Raw genomic sequence first — 21,978 nt, forward strand, 5'->3', positions numbered from 1 at the left:
TGCTCCCCGCGACATGCGCGAACTTCGCCTGACGACGCACTCCGCCGATGAACTGTGTGTCTTGTGTGTGTCCGTTGTTCCTTCGACTTCAACAGGTTCGACGCTCAACTGGTCCGACTCGTTCTCTCCCTTTCTCACACACACACGCACGAAACATAATAAGAATCAAACCCGCTCACGGAACGACGACGAACCGATATCTCGGCCCACCCCCCCAAAACGCGCCTTTGTCAGCGATGTTTCGCAAAAAGGCAAAATCCCCTGTTCGAGCCAGAGAGAGTTCAAGAAACTCCGACCGTTGCCGAACAACCCACAAACCAGCCCAGGATCTGGATGAACCGGAATCGGATCCTTGAGCAAAAACGCGGATTTACTTCTCTACGAGCGCGCAACGCGCGGCGAATGAACTCTGGTGACACAGATTTTTCCCACTGCCAAGGACAACCGTCTTGCGCGGAACAGGGCGGACCGAAAAAAAACCCACCACAACGTCCTCCCCCCCCCCCCCCCGTGGTAGTTTTTGTCCCGGGGTCTGGGTCTGGGCGGTAGTTACACTTCTGGGCGTGTGAGAAGCGGCGCAGCTGTCGAATTTCGGACAAGTCGCTTACGGAACAACGGAACGGAACTTTCGACTTGGAGCTGATAAAGTTTCGGAACAACACACTACCGCACGACATCCCGGTTGGGGTATCGATATCTTATCGATCGATAACGCATATCTTATCGATCAGCTGTTCTTTCTCATGCGCTGTAAGTGGCGTGTTATCATCGTAAAGCGAGGGTGTCGCAATAACCACGGACTACGGAATAATGGCCACCTATTGGTACAACACAAAAATCCGCGCTCATTGTGACCAGAAGTGTAAGAGTCGCTCCAGCTCTTCGCTTGTTGATGATGTTTCAGGTCCGCACGAAGCACGCCAGACGGCCACTTACGGCCACTGATTTGTCAGGCGAGCCACACACACCGGGACAGGAATTCCACCCGATCCTAGTGCGTGCCAGACAAAGAAAGGCTACGAATACCATCAGTCAACCACACCACCGCCCTGTGTTCGGGAGGTTAGCGTGACACATCCGGTCAGTGGCGGCCACCTAGACCGGGTGGTGGGAAAATCGGTGGAAAGTACAAAAAAATGCATCTTCGGAAAACCCCGGCTCAACCCGCCGGACCACCCCACCCGGGGTGAGAGAATTGGATGCACACACAAAAACAACACTCACACGCTTTTCCGCCCGCCAGCATCGGCCCAGTGCGCAAGCCAGGAAAAGCTCCGTCCCGGTCCGGTTCGTTAATGGGGCCGGTTGTTCACCCACGCTACGGAGTTACGTCGTCGGCGGGTTACTCGTGTTTCGTTTTTTTTTTGGGCGGTTGGAAGCTTTTTCGGGTGGCGGGATGGATTTCCATTGTGGTGTGTGACGTTGACCGGGCACGGTATGTTGTCCCGGGTCAGTAACACACATCGATCATCCCCGCATATTTTGTTCGCCCGACATCCAGTCACTGTCTCTCTCCCTTTCGCTCTCTCTCTCTCTGTCTCTTTGTTTGATCTTAAGCTGGGTTTTGCATTTCGCACGATGGCGCGACCCGGAACAATGGATTACGCCGCGTGTGTGCGTCGTCGTCGTGCGCGGGTTGAGGACGATTCGTCTGCGCTTCCTATGCGAAGGTCAACGCCATTACGCTTGGGTGGCTCCGTTTCGTCACCCACTTTCGACCCCAAACCCCGGTCTGCCATCACGGTTGGGGTAGGTCGGTCATAATTTGGGGCTTCACTGTTTTTTTTGGGAGGTGTTGCTTTCGATTCTGGTTCCGGTGGGTGAACCGACCGGTGGTGATGATCGCGACAGCATGAGTTGGGCATTTAGTCAGTCAAGTCAATGACCGCGAGAAGCCCATATCGGCGGGTGTGGTTCGCGTGAGCTGTGAGTGGTGCATTTGTTTGCTCCGTCAATATGCGCCCGCGAGAGCAAACACATTTATTATGCATTCAAATACGATGCATCTAAATAAGTAAGCAATCTGTACGCAATTTGTTGTTGATGCAATCGATTCACGGTGTCGTAGGGGTTTAAGGATATTTTTTTTCTGCAAAACACGTTTATGATTTAAAACACGATTATGATTATGATTTTGATTTTAATGATTATGATCGATATTTCGTGTTTTTTCAACAAATGCTTTCACTGTTTATTGTTTGTATCATTCGTTTGTGAGTTACAGGGTGTTGACAATGGAAGTCACCAAAAAGAAAATTGGGTATATTTTACAGTTTTTCTTTGAAAAAACGCGAAAATCGAAGCTAGGCCGGCGAAATTGTGCATGGTGTTTGTGGTGCCGATACTCTAACAGCTAGAAATTAATCGTAGTCTAAGCTTGGTAAGCATCTTACCCGGTGGTCAAACCAGGATTCACGGCCAGGAAGGTACTACTGAGTGAGACTACGGGTGAGACTTGAAAGGAATTGTTTACTATGAGCTGCTGCCGTGTGGCTAAACACTAAATTAAGATCTCTAACGTCACTAGCAATTGACGAGAAACGACCAGAATCGGTCAACAGAAGAAAAGTTTTGTTCCATCAGGACAACGAAATGTTACGCACGTCTTTAGTGACTCGCCAGAAAGTCGGGGAGCTTGGTTGGGAAGTTTCAATGCATCCATCGTATAGTCCTTGCACCAAGTGATTGACACCTTTTTCCCCAACATAATATTTTAGGGCCGTCGAGCAATACATGAATTGCGTCTGCATCGTCCATCTTTCGCTCAAATGACAAGATTCGGAATGCTGCAGAGTGCATCTAATAACACAATTTGTTTGTTGTTTTTGTTGTTGTTTCAATTTGTTTTCCATTTATTGATACAATTTTTGCCCCTGTCCCTTTCGAATCATATCGTAAATAGACAAATGTGTCTTTCGAAATTAAATTGCTGAAAATGAAAATCAAATTAAACACAACTTAGGAATACAAAATCAAGGGCAAGTTGCTCTGAAATTCGTTCTACTCGATCAAGAAAGACAAAATCTCTTAATCCCGAAGGAACAGCAATGCCAAGAATGTCAGGGTATACGCCGACGGCACAGCGCGACTGTTCCAGTCTCATTAGAACCACCACTCAGCGGAAGAGAGCCATAAACTAATCACAAAGTGACATAAAACATGCATAATAAACCGTTGACAGTTGATTGGTTCGGTTGTGATTTATGGAATGGCAGCTTGCAAGGGAGAAGCATAAAACACTTCCTTTGTTGGTTTTCTCCGATTCAAAAGGCCAACCAACAGAGGCGGACCCTGATGGGCCGCTATTTACGAGCCGTGGCGTAGTTAGTGACTTGTAAAAAATGCATTACTGCACCCGATTTAACGCACTCTGCCGGCACACACCACCAGCCCTGGTAACGCGTTCCGCATGAAGCTCCAGTAACACACGTTGTCCTCGCCTAGGTCACCGCCGCCACCACTCGGAGCGGAGGGCTATATGGAGGGCATCGGTTAAACTAGAATCGCAGCACGCAGCATGGTTCCGGAAAATTGCACCCCCGCCGCCGCCGCTGGCCTTGGTCGCTTCTTCCTCGACCCTGCTTCGGCGGGGGTCATAATCGGGTACGGAACGGTTTGGTGCAAGGTCGGTCCTGATAGTCCACAAAGAGGTCGTGCTGTTCGCTTGCTCGCTCGAGAAGTGGTGCTTGGTGCAACAGCTCGGTGAAGGCAGTTCAAAGTTTGGACCCCGAAAGGTCCTGCCACAGAAAGATCCTTTGTGCGTACACACACCCAGCTCTGCTGGTGTCCTTCCGGGTCGGTCAAGGAATGTCAACCTGCACCGTCTTGTTTTGCGAAATGGTGAAACAAAGTGGAGAAAGAGAGGCCAGAAAAAGTGAAGCGAAGAAAAAAGGTAGAACCCAAAAAGTCCTTCGTCTTCCGAGAGACAGAGAAAGAGGTTATTCGAGAGCAGGTTATTCGCGTTCACGGACACAAATGGGCCATTAGGGAACCGAATGAAGGAAGCCATCGACAAGTCAAGGTTATACAGAGCAGTGTCTCGTCGTCCTCGTAGGTAGGTAGCGCTGGGTAGGTGTGTGTACGTTTCGGTCCGAAACCCGAAGCTACGCGAAGAACCTGCCTGCCGATCCTGCGCCCGAAAAGGGTCGGAAAAACGTGTTGCGGCCGCCGCGTGTTGAATGGCGGTTTACAGGACGCGCGCGGACTCGTGCGCCCTCACACACACACTCACACGCACCTGCTGTTTACATCACGCGCATAGTACCTGTGGCGTGGTGGTCGTCGTGTGTCCACGACGTTGTCATGGGCAACGCCTTTCCAGTGCGCAGCTGTACAGCGAGGCGAGGTTCTTTATCCACGCCACTATCGCGTACTCCACTTTCACAATGGGCCAGCACTTGTGTTGTGGTGGTCAAAAACTTCAATTAGTCGCGACGCCGCATATTGTGGTCGTTGCTATTTTCCATTAACTCCAACAAGTGTCTATCAGGAATTTATTGCTCATGCTAAAAATAGAATGTTTTGCAACACACGCCTAGTGGGCCACACTTTGGACCACAGTCCCACCAAAGACCGACCGTGTTATGAAATCCTGATTGGCGGGGCGAGAATCAGCAGCGCCATTAAGACGCCGCAAACACACACACACGCATCCAAGGCGAAGGCGATTAGGAGGCGACAAAATAAAAACATAAGACAAGCGCTCTCTGTCCCTCTGTTTCGCGCTGTTGCTTCTCAAGTGGCATCATCGGAACCTGTAAGTCATGTTGTTGATGAGCTATGCCACAGATGCTACTCCCAAAAAGCATGACCGGGCCCATGCAAACGGCAGGAGGCACCACTTGAAACATGTGTGAAGAATACGGTAGCAGCCGCAGTTAAATCATTTAAATTATCGCAACACACAGGGACGCCGCAAAGTGACTCGCGTGTAAGAATGTTGCTTCTTTCTTTGTTTGCGCGGCCGAAGCCGTGGTCGTAGGGTTGTGTTGGTGCCTGATGCTCTGCCGCTGATGGGGGTTCCCTCCTGCTGCGTTTCTTAGTCCCGCGTTGACTTACTCTTGCACGATGCAGCACCAGGCAGAGCGAGAGACAGAGAGAGAACGAGAGAGGTTGACGGACACGGATGCACAATGCATATGCATCTTCAGAAATCGGTTAGAAGGTTCACGGTTAGCAGCTTACCTTGGGCAGTCGTTTAATCGGAGGGCGGAAATCTCCTTCTACGCATAAATGCGCAAACCATGGGCAGCGTTGTTGTAGCGTTATTGTTGATCCGGCACCATTGGAGCTCGAGCCAATTGACTAAAGGTGTGTTTTCGCTTTTACTATACTTTTCGAAACATTATACTACTCGACATCGACATTTAAAAAACACACACACAGACACACAGATTAAAAAGCACATCGAGACACACACCGAAAAGGACTTTCTTTATTGAACTATACACAAACTAAAACACTTTGAACTACACAAAACATTGAGGCTACAAGGGGGACCCCTCAGGATGGGCCCCTAAAACAGTTACCAAAGGGGACGAAACATCGGCACGCACGGACACATACACGCACACACACGTGTGTGCAGTGAAGCGAAGCACATGTAAATGATTGCACTTATTTCGCAGCCACCACCAGCAACCCTTCCACCGTCGCCGCCGCCGCGAAGGATCCTGGCCGCCGATGCTACTCACGGCGGATCATGGCGCCACGACTTCCGTGAGGCTTCTCGACGCACACACCAACGCGCCCGGAATCGCGCCCTAACAACCAAGTTACTGGCTTCCCATCGCGCGCCTTCAGTGGGCGCCCCTTGCGGTTGATTAATTCGCACTGCAACTGGCACGGGATTTACTCTATCGTACGCTGCACATCGTAAACAATGAAAGTGATTGCCGCCGTTTCTCTCGGGTTGCGAGGGACGCGCCTTTCGCCGCTGATTCCTCGGAAGCGTGTGTCGGCGAACGTGTTGTTTTCGTGCGCCCGAAGCGTTGCCGAAGCTTTATTGTTGCTGGGTGGGTGTGTTTACGGGGCGCGTGATTGTGTTGGTAAGTGCGCCCTGCGGCGATAGTGTGTGTGTGTGTGTTGGCGCGATTTAACGGTGCGATTTCAAAGAAACGATTTATTTTGTTCGGAAAACGTGTTTTAAATTTCGCATTCATTTGATTAGATTATTAGGTTTGATTAGACCCAATTTTTGTTAAATATGTGAGTTTTGTGAGTTGCTAAATGCTGTCAATTCGATCGGTGGTTCACCCAATTCGAGAGAGTTCATTCCAGAGAGTTCACCCAATTAAAGAGAGTTCATTCCAGAGAGTTCACCCAATTAAAGAGAGTTCATTCCAGAGAGTTCACCCAATTAAAGAGAGTTCATTCCCTGCGCCTAATTCATTTGGCACGGCAATTCAAAACCTTGATTTCGATTTCGATTTCTCTTTCGAAATCGAATTTCGTTGAAATCGAACGAATGCTTCAGGTGCCGACCACCAGGTGGCGGTAGCAGCAAGACTTGTGGTCCAATTCAAAATTCAAATTCAAATTTCAAAAACACATTTTAAACGTATAGCATTTTGCGATTTTCTTGCATTATTTGTAAAGAAACTTTGCACCTCAATGGGACACTAATAAATGTGGTTCTTTTGAAGAATAGCTCGGTTGAAGTTCATACTTTAGGCGAATGTCAGCCTGAATTCCACGTCTTTGGTGGTTCGTTTTCATCAAAACCGTATTTCACTCGTCACATCCAATGGAAGAGTTTTATTACAAAGTAAGTTTACTGTACAAGAGTTTTAGTTTACTTTAACATTCAGCATGGCAACTTTAATCTCGCGACATTTGAGCGGTTAGCGAAATGAACCGGACTTCCCAGCGAATTCGATAAATGCAACAACACAACAGATTGATCTTGATGTTGATTTATTTTGCAATCGCAACCGGGCTCCCTGGCGGGGGTACGACCGCGTTGCCTCAGAGGGTACCAAACAATCCAACAGTTCGTAACAAACAATTCAATAAATAGGATCAGGATGGGATCATTGTATCAACGTGTCCGGGCAACGCGTCCTTCGTTTACCAGGCGTAATGGGCATGGGCGTCCTCGTAGGTGGCGTGCGCAACCTGGACAGCCGGCGAGTAGGTCAGCGTTTTGGTGGCGTGCGCGGCAACAACCGGAGCAGCATGAGCGTAGCTATGGACGGCCGGCGCAGCATGGGCATAGGTGGTGTAGGCCGGGGCAGCATGGGCGTAGCTGGTGTGGACGGCCGGGGCAGCATAGGTCGTGTGGATGGCCGGGGCAGCATAGCTGGTGTGGATGGCAGGAGCGGCATGGGCATAGCTGTGGACAGCCGGGGCAGCATAAGCGACCTGCTTGGTGAGGAGGGGCTGGGCGTAGGCCAGCTTCGGCAGTTCGTTGGTGATGCGCGTGTCCGACTTGTGGACGCTCGAGTACGGAGTGTCAACCGACTTGGAGTAGTGCGAGACGGTGGCATCGTGCGAGCGGACAGTGCTCTCGTGTGTGGCACCGACAGCCGGGGCAGAGTAGTAGGTCTTGGCCACCGGGGCGGCATAGACCTGAGGGGCGGCGTAGACCTGCGGTGCGGCGTATGCGACGGTCTTGGTGACCGGGGCAGCATAGGCCAGCTTGGCGACGGGAGCGGCGTGCGACAGGGAGCTGTAGCTCACCGAGGATGCCGGCGAGTAGTGCGCCACCGGTGCGGCGTACTGGACGGCATGGCCAGCCTCCAGGTATCCGGCGCTGGCGACGGCCAACGAAGCCAGGAATATGACGAACTGAAACGAAACGCCAAATGGATTGCCTTCAGTTATTGCCGGGCGGACAAACTTCCCCAAACGTTCTTACCTTGAATGCCATTATGCCTGGGGAGTTGATGGTGGACGTTGGGTGAGAAGTAAGTGTTGCTACTCGAGACGCCGGTTGATCAATGATACGGTTCCGTACCACGGCACCGTATATTTATACGGACCCCGGTGCATCGGGAAACGCAAGGAACACGGTGCGACGGCGAGGCCAAACGATAAGCGCGGCGTGACGCGAAGAAAAAGTGCAAGTCCGGTGTGTGTCCGGCCATGATTGCATCGCAAAACGCAGCCAACCGTGGAGAGGGGGGCGATCGGTCGAAGAAATAAAAATAAGTCCGTAAGACGTCGCCCGTAAGACACTCAGCGTGTCCATCGCCCAATTACTGCTGGGCACGAAAGTAACCACGGTCAGTGCTGCTGCCGGTAGGGGATGCAGGTTACGATCACACGAAGGAACCGAGACCGATACAGCCTCACCGTTCTGAAGGACCCGGGAATCGCCGAGGACTCGCCCGCCAGCCGCAAAGGGTCGGCCCAAGAAGCTGTGGCCGCCGCTTGACCTGTGTCAGGCTGCAAAATAAACAACACTCAAACCGAACCCGTTTCAAGGAAGGTTACAGCTCACACACACAATCGCCATAATCCTGCCCCGGTTCTGCTGGCTTGTAACCCGTGTCGCGGGACATTCAACAGCAGAAGAAATTTGACATTTCGCAAGCTATTTGCTTCAGTTTCTGCCTTTTTCTCCCCAAGTTGAGGCTGAATCGGCCCCGGCCCAGTGAGCGGTACAAAAGCACGTGATAATTGTTGCCATAAAGTAAACACGTAGAAGTACGATACAAAAAAGGCTCTGTGTTGGTACAAGGAAAAGAAGGAAGGCGTTTTACTCAGTTCGCCTTCAACCGTGTGTGAGAGGGGTATAAAAACAATAGGAAAGCATCCCCCAAAAAGGAAGGAAGTTAATAAATTGTCTCCCCAAACAACGGTTAAATTGGCTGCTGTTAATGTCACGTCGTTTTCGCGATATCGATCATGATAAACTATCGTTTTTTGGGACTTCCTTTTATTTTTCTTTTGTCTCTTTTGCTAAATTATTTAACCGTTTTTCCAACCATTGACCATTTGCACCCTGTGCCACCAATTTTTGGTGGAGAAAGGCATTCGTTCGGTTGGCTTTTGGCCGTTTCGGGCGTTTCTTCAAGAAATCAATCGCCCCCAAGGCAGTGGTGCGTTGACCTTGACATTTACCGATGCTGAGCTTAAGACTCACGTGCGGGGCGTGTTAGGTTGTTCTGGGCAGCTACCGGCCGCATGCGTTCTTTCGTTGCCTCTAGCAGGGAATTAATTGGGACCTTCATGGATGGTGACTTTTAAAAGTGACAGTTATTTTTTGCGGAACGCACAATTTGGCGTGGTTATTAAGCATTTATGTTTAAAACATATTCAGATTGTTGCCATTTTTGTTCGCTATTTAACAACCGCTACTACGGATCCTTTGTGGATCATCCGACTGCAAGGCATTCATTCATTTAAATGTGAAAGACGTCGGTTCGAACCCTGATAGTGTACCAAAATTGTAAGTTGCTGTAATCTGCCCGTTTTATTAATAAAAAAAATCTAAGGGACCTGTCTTACAATGTGCTACAAAGATGGCTACCTGAGGAGTGCGACCAATTAGTTAAAACTATTCGGCAACAAGCAGAATATAATGTTTTGAGCAGCTTAGTTCGTTTGACGTCGGTTCTCAAATTTGCATCAAAGAGAAGTTTGTAAGATTCATTTACAACTTGATACAGTTAAGTATCTAGAGCAAGTGTTAAACGATGATATACTTTTCTTAAAAGGTCGAGAATCATTAGCAAATTATTGGTTTTCACTAAACTATTCACATGACCAAAGCGTGCCTCAATGCTAGGTTTAGGGCCGTGTCTTAGAGTCTATTTATGAGACGGCTGCATTTGATACGCCTTAATAATATGATATTGAATTTCTTGAAATAATATACGTTCTTCTTTTTCGGGTGCGCGTATTTCCAAAATATGGTTCTCTTGTCAAAAGCTTGTATGAAAACGATTAGGGCCACAGTTTTACCAAAGCTTTCGACAAAGGTTCGTCGCGTTTTGACAAAAAGGACCAACCATTTGGCGAATGGATTAAACGAAATCTTGAAGATGACCCTGAACCAATAGTCTTCATGGTTTGTAACGAATCAATCAGATATGTAGCCAACTCCAGTAAAGATCACGTATCCTGTAATATGTTTATTCCATCCCGGAGAATGAATGGATCGCGTGATTATCTAGAGAGAGTGTCCCAATAGGCTGTGTGTGGTAGTTCTTTCAGAAACGTAATAATGAGATCACAATCGAGGGATTTTTTTTACATATTTTTTTTTCTTTTTCAATAAATAGGTTCAGGAGTGATGGTTTCAATTCAGGACGTTCGCTCGGACAGAACCCTTCTTACCAGGCATAATGGGCATGGGCGTCCTCGTAGGTGGCGTGCGCAACCTGGACAGCTGGCGAGTAGGTCAGCGTTTTGGTGGCGTGCGCGGCAACAACCGGAGCAGCATGAGCGTAGCTATGGACGGCCGGCGCAGCATGGGCATAGCTGGTGTAGGCCGGAGCAGCATGGGCGTAGCTGGTGTGGACAGCCGGAGCAGCATGGGCGTAGCTGGTGTGGACAGCCGGGGCAGCATAGCTGTGGACAGCCGGAGCAGCATAGCTATGGACAGCCGGGGCAGCATAGCTGGTGTGCACGGCTGGCGCAGCATGGGCATAGGTGGTGTAAGCCGGGGCAGCATGGGCGTAACTGGTGTGCACGGCCGGAGCAGCATAGGTGTGGACAGCCGGAGCAGCATGGGCGTAGGTGTGGACAGGGGCAGCATAAGCGACCTGCTTGGCGAGGACGGGCTGGGCGTAGGCCAGCTTCGGCAGTTCGTTGGTGATGCGTGTGTCCGACTTGTGGACGCTCGAGTACGGAGTGTCAACCGACTTGGAGTAGTGCGAGACGGTGGCATCGTGCGAGCGAACAGTGCTCTCGTGCGTGGCACCGACAGCCGGGGCAGAGTAGTAGGTCTTGGCCACCGGGGCGGCATAGACCTGAGGGGCGGCGTACACCTGCGGGGCGGCGTATGCGACGGTCTTGGCAACCGGAGCGGCGTGCGACAGGGAGCTGTAGCTCACGGACGGCGCGGACGAGTAGTGCGCCACCGGAGCAGCGTACTGGACGGCATGGCCAGCCTCCAGGTAGCCAGCGCTAGCCACGGCCAGCGAAGCCAGGAATACGATGAACTATCGCGGGAGAAAAGCAATGGAACCATTATTACACTCCGTCACCGATGGTTTCACTATAATATCCACTTGAGAGCACTTAACACTCGATTCCTGCTCCCTCGGAGCTTTCGTACCTTGAATGCCATTATGCCTTACGTCGTCTGGTAAGATGTGTTACTGCCGATGAACCGAGGACCTGAATGATACCGATTCGTGCACCGCCGCCATTATTTATATCGAAAATCCGTGCCAGCCTGCGATTGCAGTACGCCACTCGCTTCAAATGTCCACTTCCATCGGATCGACCCACCTTCGAGGACCTCTCTCTCTCCCTGTCACTCTACCTTCGAGGTGACATCCCAAGATCGGGGCCCGCTCAAACGTGTGTTCGGCGTCTAGAAAGTCCACGCCAACGTGGAGGTGGCATTGGGGCCCGAGAAGCAATTCGAGCGTAAGAAACGAGCCCCCTACTTTCGCCTTTACTTCACCACAGCAGCAGCAGCTCTGGGTGGTGATGGTGGTGATAATAAAACTACGGCCACGGTAACAGACGCTCGATATTTGGCTCATTTCGCGCCACTATTGTATGTGTGTGTCCCGCCCAGCTGGCAGCACCTTCAGCCTTCAGCTTCAGGAGGAAGTTAAGGCTCTCGCGGAGCAACTAGGCGGCAATGCCACACGCGTCGGCCACACGAGAGTCGATCAATGCTTCATCTATCCATCACGCACAGCATCTAGTGCTGGAGTTCGGGTTGTTTTGCTGGAACCGCGGGCAAGGTGATCGCAGCGCTGGCGGTACCACCTTCGGCGCTGTTGCCAAAAAGTCCGTCAATCCCAGCGCACGCGACCGATCATCGGACAGGTTCACCTCCAGGCGGAAAAGGGTAAGTGAGCGGTGGCGACCGACATACTGCGGGATGGTGAAGGTGAAGAAGTAGGTTTTTGGCTCGTTGGGTCCCACTTTGGCACCGCTGATTTTTGGAGCGCAATGAAAAAATGGAAAAAAATAAATCTCTACACGGCACCGCGACCCTAAACATGGGGCAGGACCCGCCTTGTCGCTACGGTCTCCCCGCGCTGTTGTTGTTGATCGATTACCATGCCGCCGTGCAGCGCAGCGCAACAAGATCACAGGTTCATTACCGGCCCGACTCGACCCGGTTCCAGTTGGTATCACACCGCCCGAATATAGTTCAACGCACAACAGCATGATATAATTGCGTGTATAGTTAAGGACCACCACCCCGCTGCCACTGGCAGCGGGTCGCAAGGATCAACCGACCGACAACCGAATTACGAACTATATGAACTATCGTTGACCCCTCGAACGTCTGTATCTCGCCCACCAACGGCGGCGGCGGTCAAAGCCAAACGGGCGAACTATTTTGGCAACAGTAATTACCTTTTAAAATGAGGCTTGAAAATGGTCCAAAATTCAACGAACGAAGCGAAAGCAAGGTTGATTTTGCTAAACTGTTACATAACTGACTGCATCCAGCAATAAGATTAATAAAGCAACATTGCACGATCGCTGTAATGGCCACCGCCTCTTTTATTGATATCTACAGATATGACGGGCTGCGGATTCGTCCGTGGTTCATCCTGTTAGGCTGCTTACCGAGCCAACGGAAGCCTAGGAGAGCATCAAATTGTGGAGTGCGCAACTTGCTGTTGTTGATATTAAAGCTCTGTCCGTTCTGCTAGATAAATGATGTACATGTTGTCAGCACGTTTTTTATAAATGAGACAAAAAGACATTTTTGGAAATGACGGACTACATTTTGAATTCCAAAGATAGGACGCGAAGAACGCAATCAGCCAACATTTTTCGGTAGCGTACGCCATCGACCGTTACAGTTCCTTCGCCATTTTCGAAGACACTTTGTCTTTTGTCTTTTTATAGCCTCTTGAACGACGTTTGAGTTTTCCGAGCCTCGAAAACGACAATTCTGCTTATTAACATAGCCACCGAGAGGAAAATAAGCTTAAATGAAATGAGCTTTTCAAATTTCGCACAGATTGAGTTGAAGACCTTTCCTCTTTGGATAGAAGTTTTTAATATTTTCCTATTTTCTGCAAACGTATAGCTACCCTTTTTCTCGAAATGTCAAAGTTTCTAAATGATTACAATTTCCAGAATGAAGTTTGAAGTTTTAAAAGTCATGTAATCGGTACTTTAAAATCCCAGGACGGGTAAGGACTTCACGGATTATAATTTATTAACCGGATCTCATAATAAGCTCTTAATCTGATTTTCTTAGTGAAACATTTCTAACCCACAGTGGAGCAACTACAGAAATTCCCAGTATCCGCTCTATTTAGAACGAATTACTCCTTTTTAAATGCTTTCATACCATCTGCATCGGGACCTTAAATGCACGCAAATTATGGCTCCATTTTGTGCGTAAATTACATAAACATGGAACGGTGTTCTCGGTTCCCGTCACACCTACACGGTTCTCCACCGGGTTCGGCCTTCCGAAAACCTGTCTCCAGCTAATCGAACCATCCCCTCGCCATCGTCATACGGTGCGCAAGCCTCCTAGGACAGAGAGAGAGAGAGAGAGATGGAGCAGACCCCGGGGTAGTTCCGCCGGCCGGCCGGCTGGTCGGCCCCCCAAACACGTGGTCCAATCTGTGCCGGTTGCTTAACAATTGTATCAACTACCCCGGAGGAAAACCAGTTCCCGGGCCGGGGTGGCCTTCTGGGTTTTGTTATTCGTCGTTTTGTTGCCGAAATGGAAACGGTTGCCACAAATGCCACCCTTTTCCAATTCGAGTCCCTTTTCCTTCGCTCCGTGGCGCTCTCTGAGTTGCACCACGCCACACGAGCCACACATGAGCGGACTTTTGAGACCGTTTGTCGCCGGCAGCCACAATCTCGATTTGCTTCGTGATTGATATTGTGTGTTAAAAATAGTGGCCACGGCACCGGCATCTTGTGGTGAGTCACACTCGCGTCGGTTGCGCGTTTGAAGGACACGGGCGCGTGCGCGATCGTGCGCGATCTTAATGGAGACATTAGTGTCCTGACTCGCGTGGTGCGCGAGCCAGTTATTTGTCTTTGTCCTGGGGTTCTGACCGTTCAAAGATGAGTTCTGGGTGGAGCGTGGGAAAGCTATGCAGCTATGCGCGGCAGGTCAAACTGCACCAAATGCCACGCCACGCAAGGAATGTCAATGCTACGGAACGGACATAAAATTGCTGGCTGGCGTGAAAGCTACGCCCTGGCGTTGTCTGGGGGACCATTAAAGAACTCGACCGCCATTAAAAACAAAAGCCATCCTACGTCTTCACCATAACGTGTGTGACCGGGGGAGGTCAACGGTTTATTGAGGTGTACCCGGGGTGTCACACTTACAGTCCGGCTGTGGCCCGCCGGAAGCCGTAGCCGAAGGTTGGTTCAGATTGGAACCGTGAGGCATTGACAGGACCCCCGGCCCGGAACCATACTGAGCTGGGTGATGGTGAACGGTGCTAGAAGTCGAATGGATCGCGCTTGTCGAGTGCTGCTGGCCGTTGAAGGGATGAGCTGCGGGGGCTGGTTGTTGCCATTGGCCGTAAGACCCGGAACTGGAAGCACTGGATGGTGGATTGGGCGAAGGTTTCTTCTGTTCCTCGGTCGGTGGTAGATAGTCGCGCGGTGGTAGATATTCACGGGGAGGTAGATACACCCGTGCCGGAGGGTCTACGATGTGCTGGGTGCTACTCGATCCCTGGGAGGACTGCGTGAGGGAACCGACGACTGCCACAGGAGCCACTGGCCCGGTTGTGTAGCTGTGACCGGTAACTTTCGCGGGCGCATAGTGGATGTGGGAAACGGCAGATCCTTGTTTGTGGGCCTGCGATCCATAGCTGGATCCTTGCCAGGTCGCACTGCCAGCCGTGGCAATAACTGGACCTCCATACTGGTGCTGATGGACGGTCGTGACCGGAACCCCGACGGCAGCTACAGTGTTACTTCCAGCCCAAGCCCCACTTGACTGGTGAGCGATGGAGTTTGTAACTTTAAAAGGACTCGTGTGGGTGTGTCCGACAAAGACCACCGGTTTGGAGTGCAAAATAGGAAACTGACCGTATGTGGGGCCCTTTGCTGGAGCCGACGGCTGTAAGTAATTCCTCGAAGAGGATCCCTGTAGGTTCACGTGAGCTCCGGAATGGCCCGACAGTAGAACGGTTGACGCAACAGGATTTACAAGTTGGTGTTCCTTCAACGCACACAGTGAAGTGTGTACGGGTCCAGCAGCAGCACCGGAGTAATGATAAGCCGGCCCATTATGAACCGGGACACTGGTGTAGCTGGCGATAGTCTTCGTAACCGGCGGCGTGTAGTGTACGGTGCTAATTGGAGCTTTAACCTCGTAGCCGACCATCTGTTTGCCGTGCGCCGCGTGATCCTTTATCACCGCGGGGACCCCGTACGTCAGGGTGGGTTTGCTTAGCACCAGCTTGCCACCATGCAGTTGGCCCAATTTGTGATCGATCGAACTGAAGCTGGTGGCTCCCTCGTAATGCTCGATGTAGCCAGCCTGAGCCAGTGCCACGGCAGCAACCAACAGTCCTATCTGAAAAGCAGAACCGTGTTTTGCGTGAGTGAACTCACTCGCATCAGTCCAAAATGGGCGGCCACTTACCAGTTCAGTGTGCATGGTGAATTTCACTTTCCTACGCACCGTACCGTTCGCGAGTGCGCTCCTGCGAGGCACGGATCCTCGATTTTATACACCTTGACCCGCGGAAACCGGCGATAAAGGGATCGGCGCAAGAAAAGGGAGAACCAAACCCTGCCCCCTCACGGCCCGGATTGACTCCCGAACCCCATCAACGAATGATTGGGCCCAAAAGGAGTCGCAGCTAAAAAGATAAAAAGGGTCATGCCGGGTACACCGAACCTGTCCCACGGTCCCATTCCATTGGTCCGCAGTCGGGCAGTAATTGAATGGTAAGCAAAAGAAAGTGCCGATGCTGGGCGTGACGAGCCGAGACGAGATGTTACGAAACGCATCAGGAGCTACAATTTATCCGGCTGATTTGCCCGACGATGTCGATTGAGTAACTCGATTAATCACTCGGCTCAATGTCAGGCACACGGGCTACGAATTTGGCAAAGGTCCGCTACTCATGAATGACGGCGATGGCGACGATCGCGGTGCTAATGGCGGCGACCGCAAAGCCCTCCGGCAATGCGCAGAAGGGCACCCGGCAAGGTTAAGGTTCCAGTCAGCCGGCCAACACCCGATCTAACCTTTCTCTAGCCGCCCTACTGACGCGAGGACTCCAACTGACCCCGGGGCTATGGTTTGCAAACCGCGGGAAGCATCGGACGATCGGGGTTCGACTTCGACAGCCCCACTCCTTGTAAGGACTTCCATCCGCTGGCCTTTGTTCCGCACGGTACCGAGGTCACGTGGAACATTGAGGCAACATATCAATCATGGACCAGAAAGATGTGATGAAAAGCTCTGAAGTGAAGTGGCCCGCTCTTCATTTGCATGTTATGATCCCTTGAAACTACGAATTGAGTTGTGCAGTCGTGGTGAAGCCTATAAAAATGTGTTTATGCAATTGAGAGCTCCTGAAAGCGCTTGGGAGAAGTCCATCATTAGGATTCTCTCATTAGCCACCCGGTCCGCCATAAAAGCTAGGTTTACCTTAACCTTCCTAGGGATGTAAACGACTCTCCTTGAGCCCCGGCGAGCGGTCCTTGAGCGGTCGCGGGCTGGTCATTAAGGCGCGCGGCCTAAGCCTAAAACGCCTTAATTAGTAGCCATAAATTCTCACACCAGACTTCGTCTAGGGACTTGTGTCCCCGCGTGCTTCAGTTCTTTCGTTCGGTGCGAAGTGTGTGCTCGAGAGTTCGTGAGTTCATAATAAGTTATGTATTTTCAACGATCATTCAACATATTGGCAAGGCAAGGTGTTTGTGTCTTCCTGAGTACTTGGTTGGTTCGCGGTCTTGCGGTCCTTGCGGAACGCTTACCAGGCGTAGTGGGCACTGTTGTCGGCGTAGCTGACGTGCGACACGTGCGGCTCGGCGTATCCGAGGGTCTTGGTGGCCACAACCGGAGCGCCATGGGCGTAGACCGGCGCGCTGTGGTGGTGGTGGTAAAGAGGCTGCGGTTCGGCGACCAGAGTTTTGGTGTAGGTCGGCTGCGACACGTACTGCGGGGCATAGGCGAGGGTCTTGCTGTACTCCACGTTCTTCAGCAGCGTCGGGGCCTGATAGTGGACCTGGGGCGCGGCCTGGTAGTGGACCTGGGGCGCGGCGTAAGCCACCGTCTTGGCGCCATGGGCGTAGACATGGGCCGGTTCCTGGGCGTACACGGTCTTGGCGTACAGCGGCGCTGGCTGAGCAACGACCGTCTTCAGGGTGGGCTCGTGCACGGAGTAGGTCTTCGTCAGCGGTGCCGCGTAGTGGACCGACGGTTCAGCGTAGGCCAGGGTCTTGGTGAGCGGGGCGGCATAGTGCACCGAGGGCTCGGCGGCATACGCCACCGTCTTGGCGACGGCCACCTTCGCCGGTGAGTCGTGGCGGGTGATCGAGCTGTAGCTCACGGCCGGAGCGGACGAGTAGTGGGCGTGGGCGACCGGGGCCGCACCGTACGACACCTGGTGGTGATGTTCCGGCTCGAGGTAGCCAGCGCTGGCGAGGGCCAGTGTGGCGAACAGAACAACAATCTACGGAACGGAAGGCACGCAAGACACAGACATCAGAAAGGATGCACCGGAATCCCACGCCACAGGGGTTCACTTGGTCACACACACACAAACACACACACACGGAATGTCCTCTGGAACCGTGGGGCCACCACCAACTTACCTTAAAGGCCATTTCGCTGCGTTCTTGGTAGGTCTGCACTAAGTCGCTGCTAGAGGTGCAATGATGCCACTGGAAGCGGTTCGCCTAATATTTATATGAAAATCCGCGCCGACACGACACTACAGTCACAGGCGCCTCCTCACGCCACTTTGAAGAGGAGCGGAGTGCGGAGCCCACACCGGAGTGACCTTCTGGGATGAGTTATAAAAACGGCCACGGCACGAGCTCCGAAACGAGAAGCGAGAAAGAGAACTATCACATCACACTCTTCTCAAAGTGAATCAATGGGGCACTTGGGGCTTCCAAGTTCCAACTCCCTCCACTCCAATCCGCTGAACAAATCCATTTTCTCACCTACAACCGGAGCGGCCGGAGGACTTCGTTAGTGATTTCGTTTTCGTTTAAAAGCGTTTTTTTTTTTTTCATTTCGGCCAATATGGCGCCCCGGTCTGTGCCGTTGGAATGTCGCCCGCTGGTGTCGATTGTTTATTTTTGTCGCATGCTTGTTAGTCGATTTTTATTGCCCAAGTCTGCACTGGGACGCGGGGTGACACGCGCGAAAAGATTGATCCATTATTCCCAGCCGGGTGGCGGGCCCGGCGGCGAAGGAAGCCTCCGAGCAGGAGGCCACCATGGTGACGTCATCGGGTCTAAGATGAAATCGAAACGCGAACCTCAAAAACGTCGGAAGATCGGATTCGAGAGACAATCGACTGCTGCGATCGCACAGCATCGCACGGGGCCACCGCAGGTTAATTACCTTGTCGGTGCTATTTGGGGTGTTTCAGACCTCGGCCGAAGACCGTTGTGACACAACCTTTAAACCGCGACCGGGGGGAGGTTAGTTTTCCCATAATTACATGACCTACGCGCTGGTTGGGGCGCTGTTGGGTTGATGGGTTTTGGGGGGTCCCTCCGTTTTGGGCAATATATTACAGGAAACGCCAGCCTGACCAGGGCTGCGGAAGTAGATCGGATGTGGATAATTGGAACCTGCGGTTGGTCGGATCGTTTTCGGTTCGCCATCGGTGAGAATGATCGTTTGTTCGTTTTTTCTCGTTTTTGAAAAGATCCGTAATCCGTAACGATGAATCCGTGGTGCCATCGCGATCGCACAGACGACGCACGATGTGTCCGACGCCAAGGACACGCCGAACCTTTCACAGTTGACATATTGTTCACACGCGCGCTGTGCTGTGCCAAAAAAGGAGCCCCCACCGTGCGGGGTCCAACTGTGAGTAGGCAGGATAAATAATGTGACATACGCAATGTACAGCAGTCCCCGGCTCGGCAGCCGTAAGTCGGCCGATAATAAATGGCTCAAGCCTTTCTGGGACAGTTAGGATGGTAATTTTAACTGGCTGGCCGCAATAGCCGCGGTTTCGCAACGGGTTTCGGACGGACAAAAAAGTTCTAACCCGTGAGGTGTGGGCCTTGAGTGAAATGGTGCATTTGAAATAAGTTATTCATATACCAGAACATTAAATGGAGGCTTTCGATATGAAACGCTTGATTTTATATGCATAAAAAGATGCATTAACTGTTTCGGAATATAGAAAAAGGTTTCACTTAAGCGAGAAGCGTATGGTCCCTCCTTGAGGCCGTATCGCTCGTATCATGAAGGGTTAACCGGAGTCTCGTCGAATGTAATTTCGACTACTTGCGCGGTTGAGGGGTGGCATTTAGCGAGATCGGTAATCGATTAACGTGCCTCTGTTTTTGGTTCCCACTTCTCTCCGCCGATGGCCAATTTCGTGAAGCGTTTCGGAGCCCGGTCTTACCTTGGCCGGGGGCCACCGCGAATTGGAGGAATTTTCGTGCGGCCCATTTGCCCATGATGAGCGCCGGACACCGACACAAGGTGAAGCTTGTAAAGGGCCCCTCCACATTCCGCAACAACCTGGTGCTTGGCTCTTTTGGACATTTTTGAAACTTGTGTCTTGTTTCGAAGGTTTCTTCTTGTTCAATCATAACGATCCGACAAATTGATGCCAACGCTAAAGAAGGGGGGACCGGATTGTGTTGATCCCTCCGGGCACTGGACTAATCGGATTGTGTCAGTGTGTGTGTGTGTGTGCGAAGCTAAAAAGCGCTTACGCAGTTTTTCGATATTTATGACATTTTTGTTTTAATGGTCACCCGGAGAGCCACAAAAGGCAATCGACAGACGCTGACGCTACAGTGGGAATCTTGTGTCCAACATACGATGTTGCTGCTGCCGACTACCCTGCGGGCCTCTAGCCAACGGAAACATTAATCAGAGATCGACAAATTCGATCGCCATCAATGCCACGAAGAAGCCACGCGGCTTCCGATCGTGAATTCTTTTAAAATAAATGTGAAATGTAAGCACAACAAATACTACAGCTATACTCAGCTAAGAAATCCTCTGCGAAGCACAGCTGATCGGACGCGGAACGCGAAACGAGCCTCCAACGAGTTGGGACCAGCCCAAACAACGTCTTGCATAATTGATTGATCAAGCTCCATCGACCACTTACGGGTTTCGCGTGCGTTCACCTTCTCGTGCGTAAAACGTTCCGTGCGCATCTTCACGCGTTCATCTTCGTGCTTCGTGCGCGGCCAGACAGCGTGTCAGCCGATCCGGGGCCGATGAATGAAGCCGTCGCAACAGCTGCGAGATACCCTCGCCACGGTAACATCTTCCTCCCCGGGCAGATGAGCCAGTGGAGCTTTCGAAAGACCCACCGACCGACCGACCGGCGGACCGGTTTCTTTTCCGTGTGTCGAGCGTGTTGTTCGAGTTCAATGTCATGATCATCGGCGCAGCTCATCTCGCGGCCAAAGGCAGCAGCATCCGCCTGGCGTTGTCGCCGATTAAGGCGCATCCCATGAATGGGCACCCCCCAAAATGGGGAGGGTAAAAGTTTAACGAACTGTACGGTGGACCCCCTCGGGGGTGATAAATTCAAGCTTGACCTATGTGGGCTTACGTGGGGCGCCATTAGGACTCCTTGAGGTTCTCTATTAATCTACGATACTCCAATTAGAAGAGTGAATGCTCGACATAAGAGGATTTCAGTGCTACCATTGCCTTCGGAGCACGGGCCATTTGTCGTGGCCCGGTGCGAAGTCGAACCTCTGACAGCAATCCGCCGAAAGCTAATAACTTAATCCTGCGCCTGCGAACCATTGAGCAGGGCCTAAGCCCTGCCGTAGGGTTTTTGGAGCAGACAAGTGGATCGCGACAGCAACGACCGAAAGTCCGATTAATCATCGATCATACCGGCTAACCCCGTGCTTCGGGGGGCGAGCCCCAGCCGCCCGAAAGGTCTTGACGAAAGCGATAGCGTTGGCAGACAGCGTCGCCCAGGAGTGTCGCGCCCGGAGTTAGGTGGGCTGGACAAGGCGTCACGACGGATTGGTGGCATCGTTCGTGTGCATTGCGCAACCTCGCCAGCACCAGCCAGCCACGCTCCGGCCATGCATACATTATTCATAATTATCATTCATACAAATTTAACACCTCATTCAAAGATCCACCGGGGCTGAACCGGCGGTGCGATGGAAACACTTATGGGCTTTGCGATTTTTGCGAAATGGCGGTCGATGGTGCTTTCGATGACCTGCCCACCAGATCGGCGCGGATCGGCAACCCGGTGGATGCTGTTTTATAGAGGTGCAGTTAAATAACAGTTCTCGGTGCTCGGATGAAGCTGAATGTCAGGCCGGGCGCATGTCGTAAGGGCATCAGGGTGTCAACGAACGAAACCACACTCGGTCGGTCCCGCGCGATCCCTTCAAGCGAAACGTTTTGGGCGAGCGAACCTGAAGGAAGTGAGGGTCTGGACTGGGGCGCCCAGGACCGGGGGGCTTACAATTACTTCAACAGACATGTAACAAATTGGTTGCCCGGGTTTGGAGCCCGGGAATTATGAAGCTTTTAGCCATTACGGGACCAGATACCACCAGGTGACCCATATTGCAGGTGTGTCAGTTCCTTTTATCAGCGACCCCGGGCGTGACGAACACTTACTTTCTTCATTCTATTTATTCAATCATTGGACTATTGTGCTATTACAATGTAGTTTATGGGCTACGAAC

The 21,978-nt window shown here is 51.6% G+C and overlaps 3 protein-coding genes across 3 annotated transcripts; all 3 read right to left on the reverse strand.

Annotated features, from left to right (window-relative positions):
* Positions 1 to 7,068: 7,068 nt before the first annotated feature.
* LOC128278764 (larval/pupal cuticle protein H1C-like) lies at positions 7,069 to 9,131 on the reverse strand. Its single transcript, XM_053017493.1, has 2 exons — positions 9,089 to 9,131; positions 7,069 to 7,814 (listed from the first exon to the last, which is right to left on the reverse strand). The coding sequence occupies exons 1-2, from the start codon at positions 9,129 to 9,131 to the stop codon at positions 7,069 to 7,071; spliced, it is 789 nt and encodes a 262-aa protein (XP_052873453.1).
* Positions 9,132 to 10,280: 1,149 nt separating this feature from the next.
* Positions 10,281 to 11,239, reverse strand: LOC128268513 (larval/pupal cuticle protein H1C-like). The gene is made up of 2 exons (XM_053005633.1): positions 11,228 to 11,239; positions 10,281 to 11,111 (listed from the first exon to the last, which is right to left on the reverse strand). Exons 1-2 carry the CDS (start codon positions 11,237 to 11,239, stop codon positions 10,281 to 10,283), a joined length of 843 nt encoding a protein of 280 aa, XP_052861593.1.
* Positions 11,240 to 17,069: 5,830 nt separating this feature from the next.
* LOC128278765 (cuticle protein 16.5-like) lies at positions 17,070 to 17,925 on the reverse strand. Its single transcript, XM_053017494.1, has 2 exons — positions 17,914 to 17,925; positions 17,070 to 17,771 (listed from the first exon to the last, which is right to left on the reverse strand). Exons 1-2 carry the CDS (start codon positions 17,923 to 17,925, stop codon positions 17,070 to 17,072), a joined length of 714 nt encoding a protein of 237 aa, XP_052873454.1.
* Between the last annotated feature and the right edge of the window lie 4,053 nt (positions 17,926 to 21,978).

The sequence above is a fragment of the Anopheles cruzii genome, chromosome 2 (genome assembly GCF_943734635.1).
Source record: "Anopheles cruzii chromosome 2, idAnoCruzAS_RS32_06, whole genome shotgun sequence".
NCBI lineage: Eukaryota > Metazoa > Arthropoda > Insecta > Diptera > Culicidae > Anopheles > Anopheles cruzii.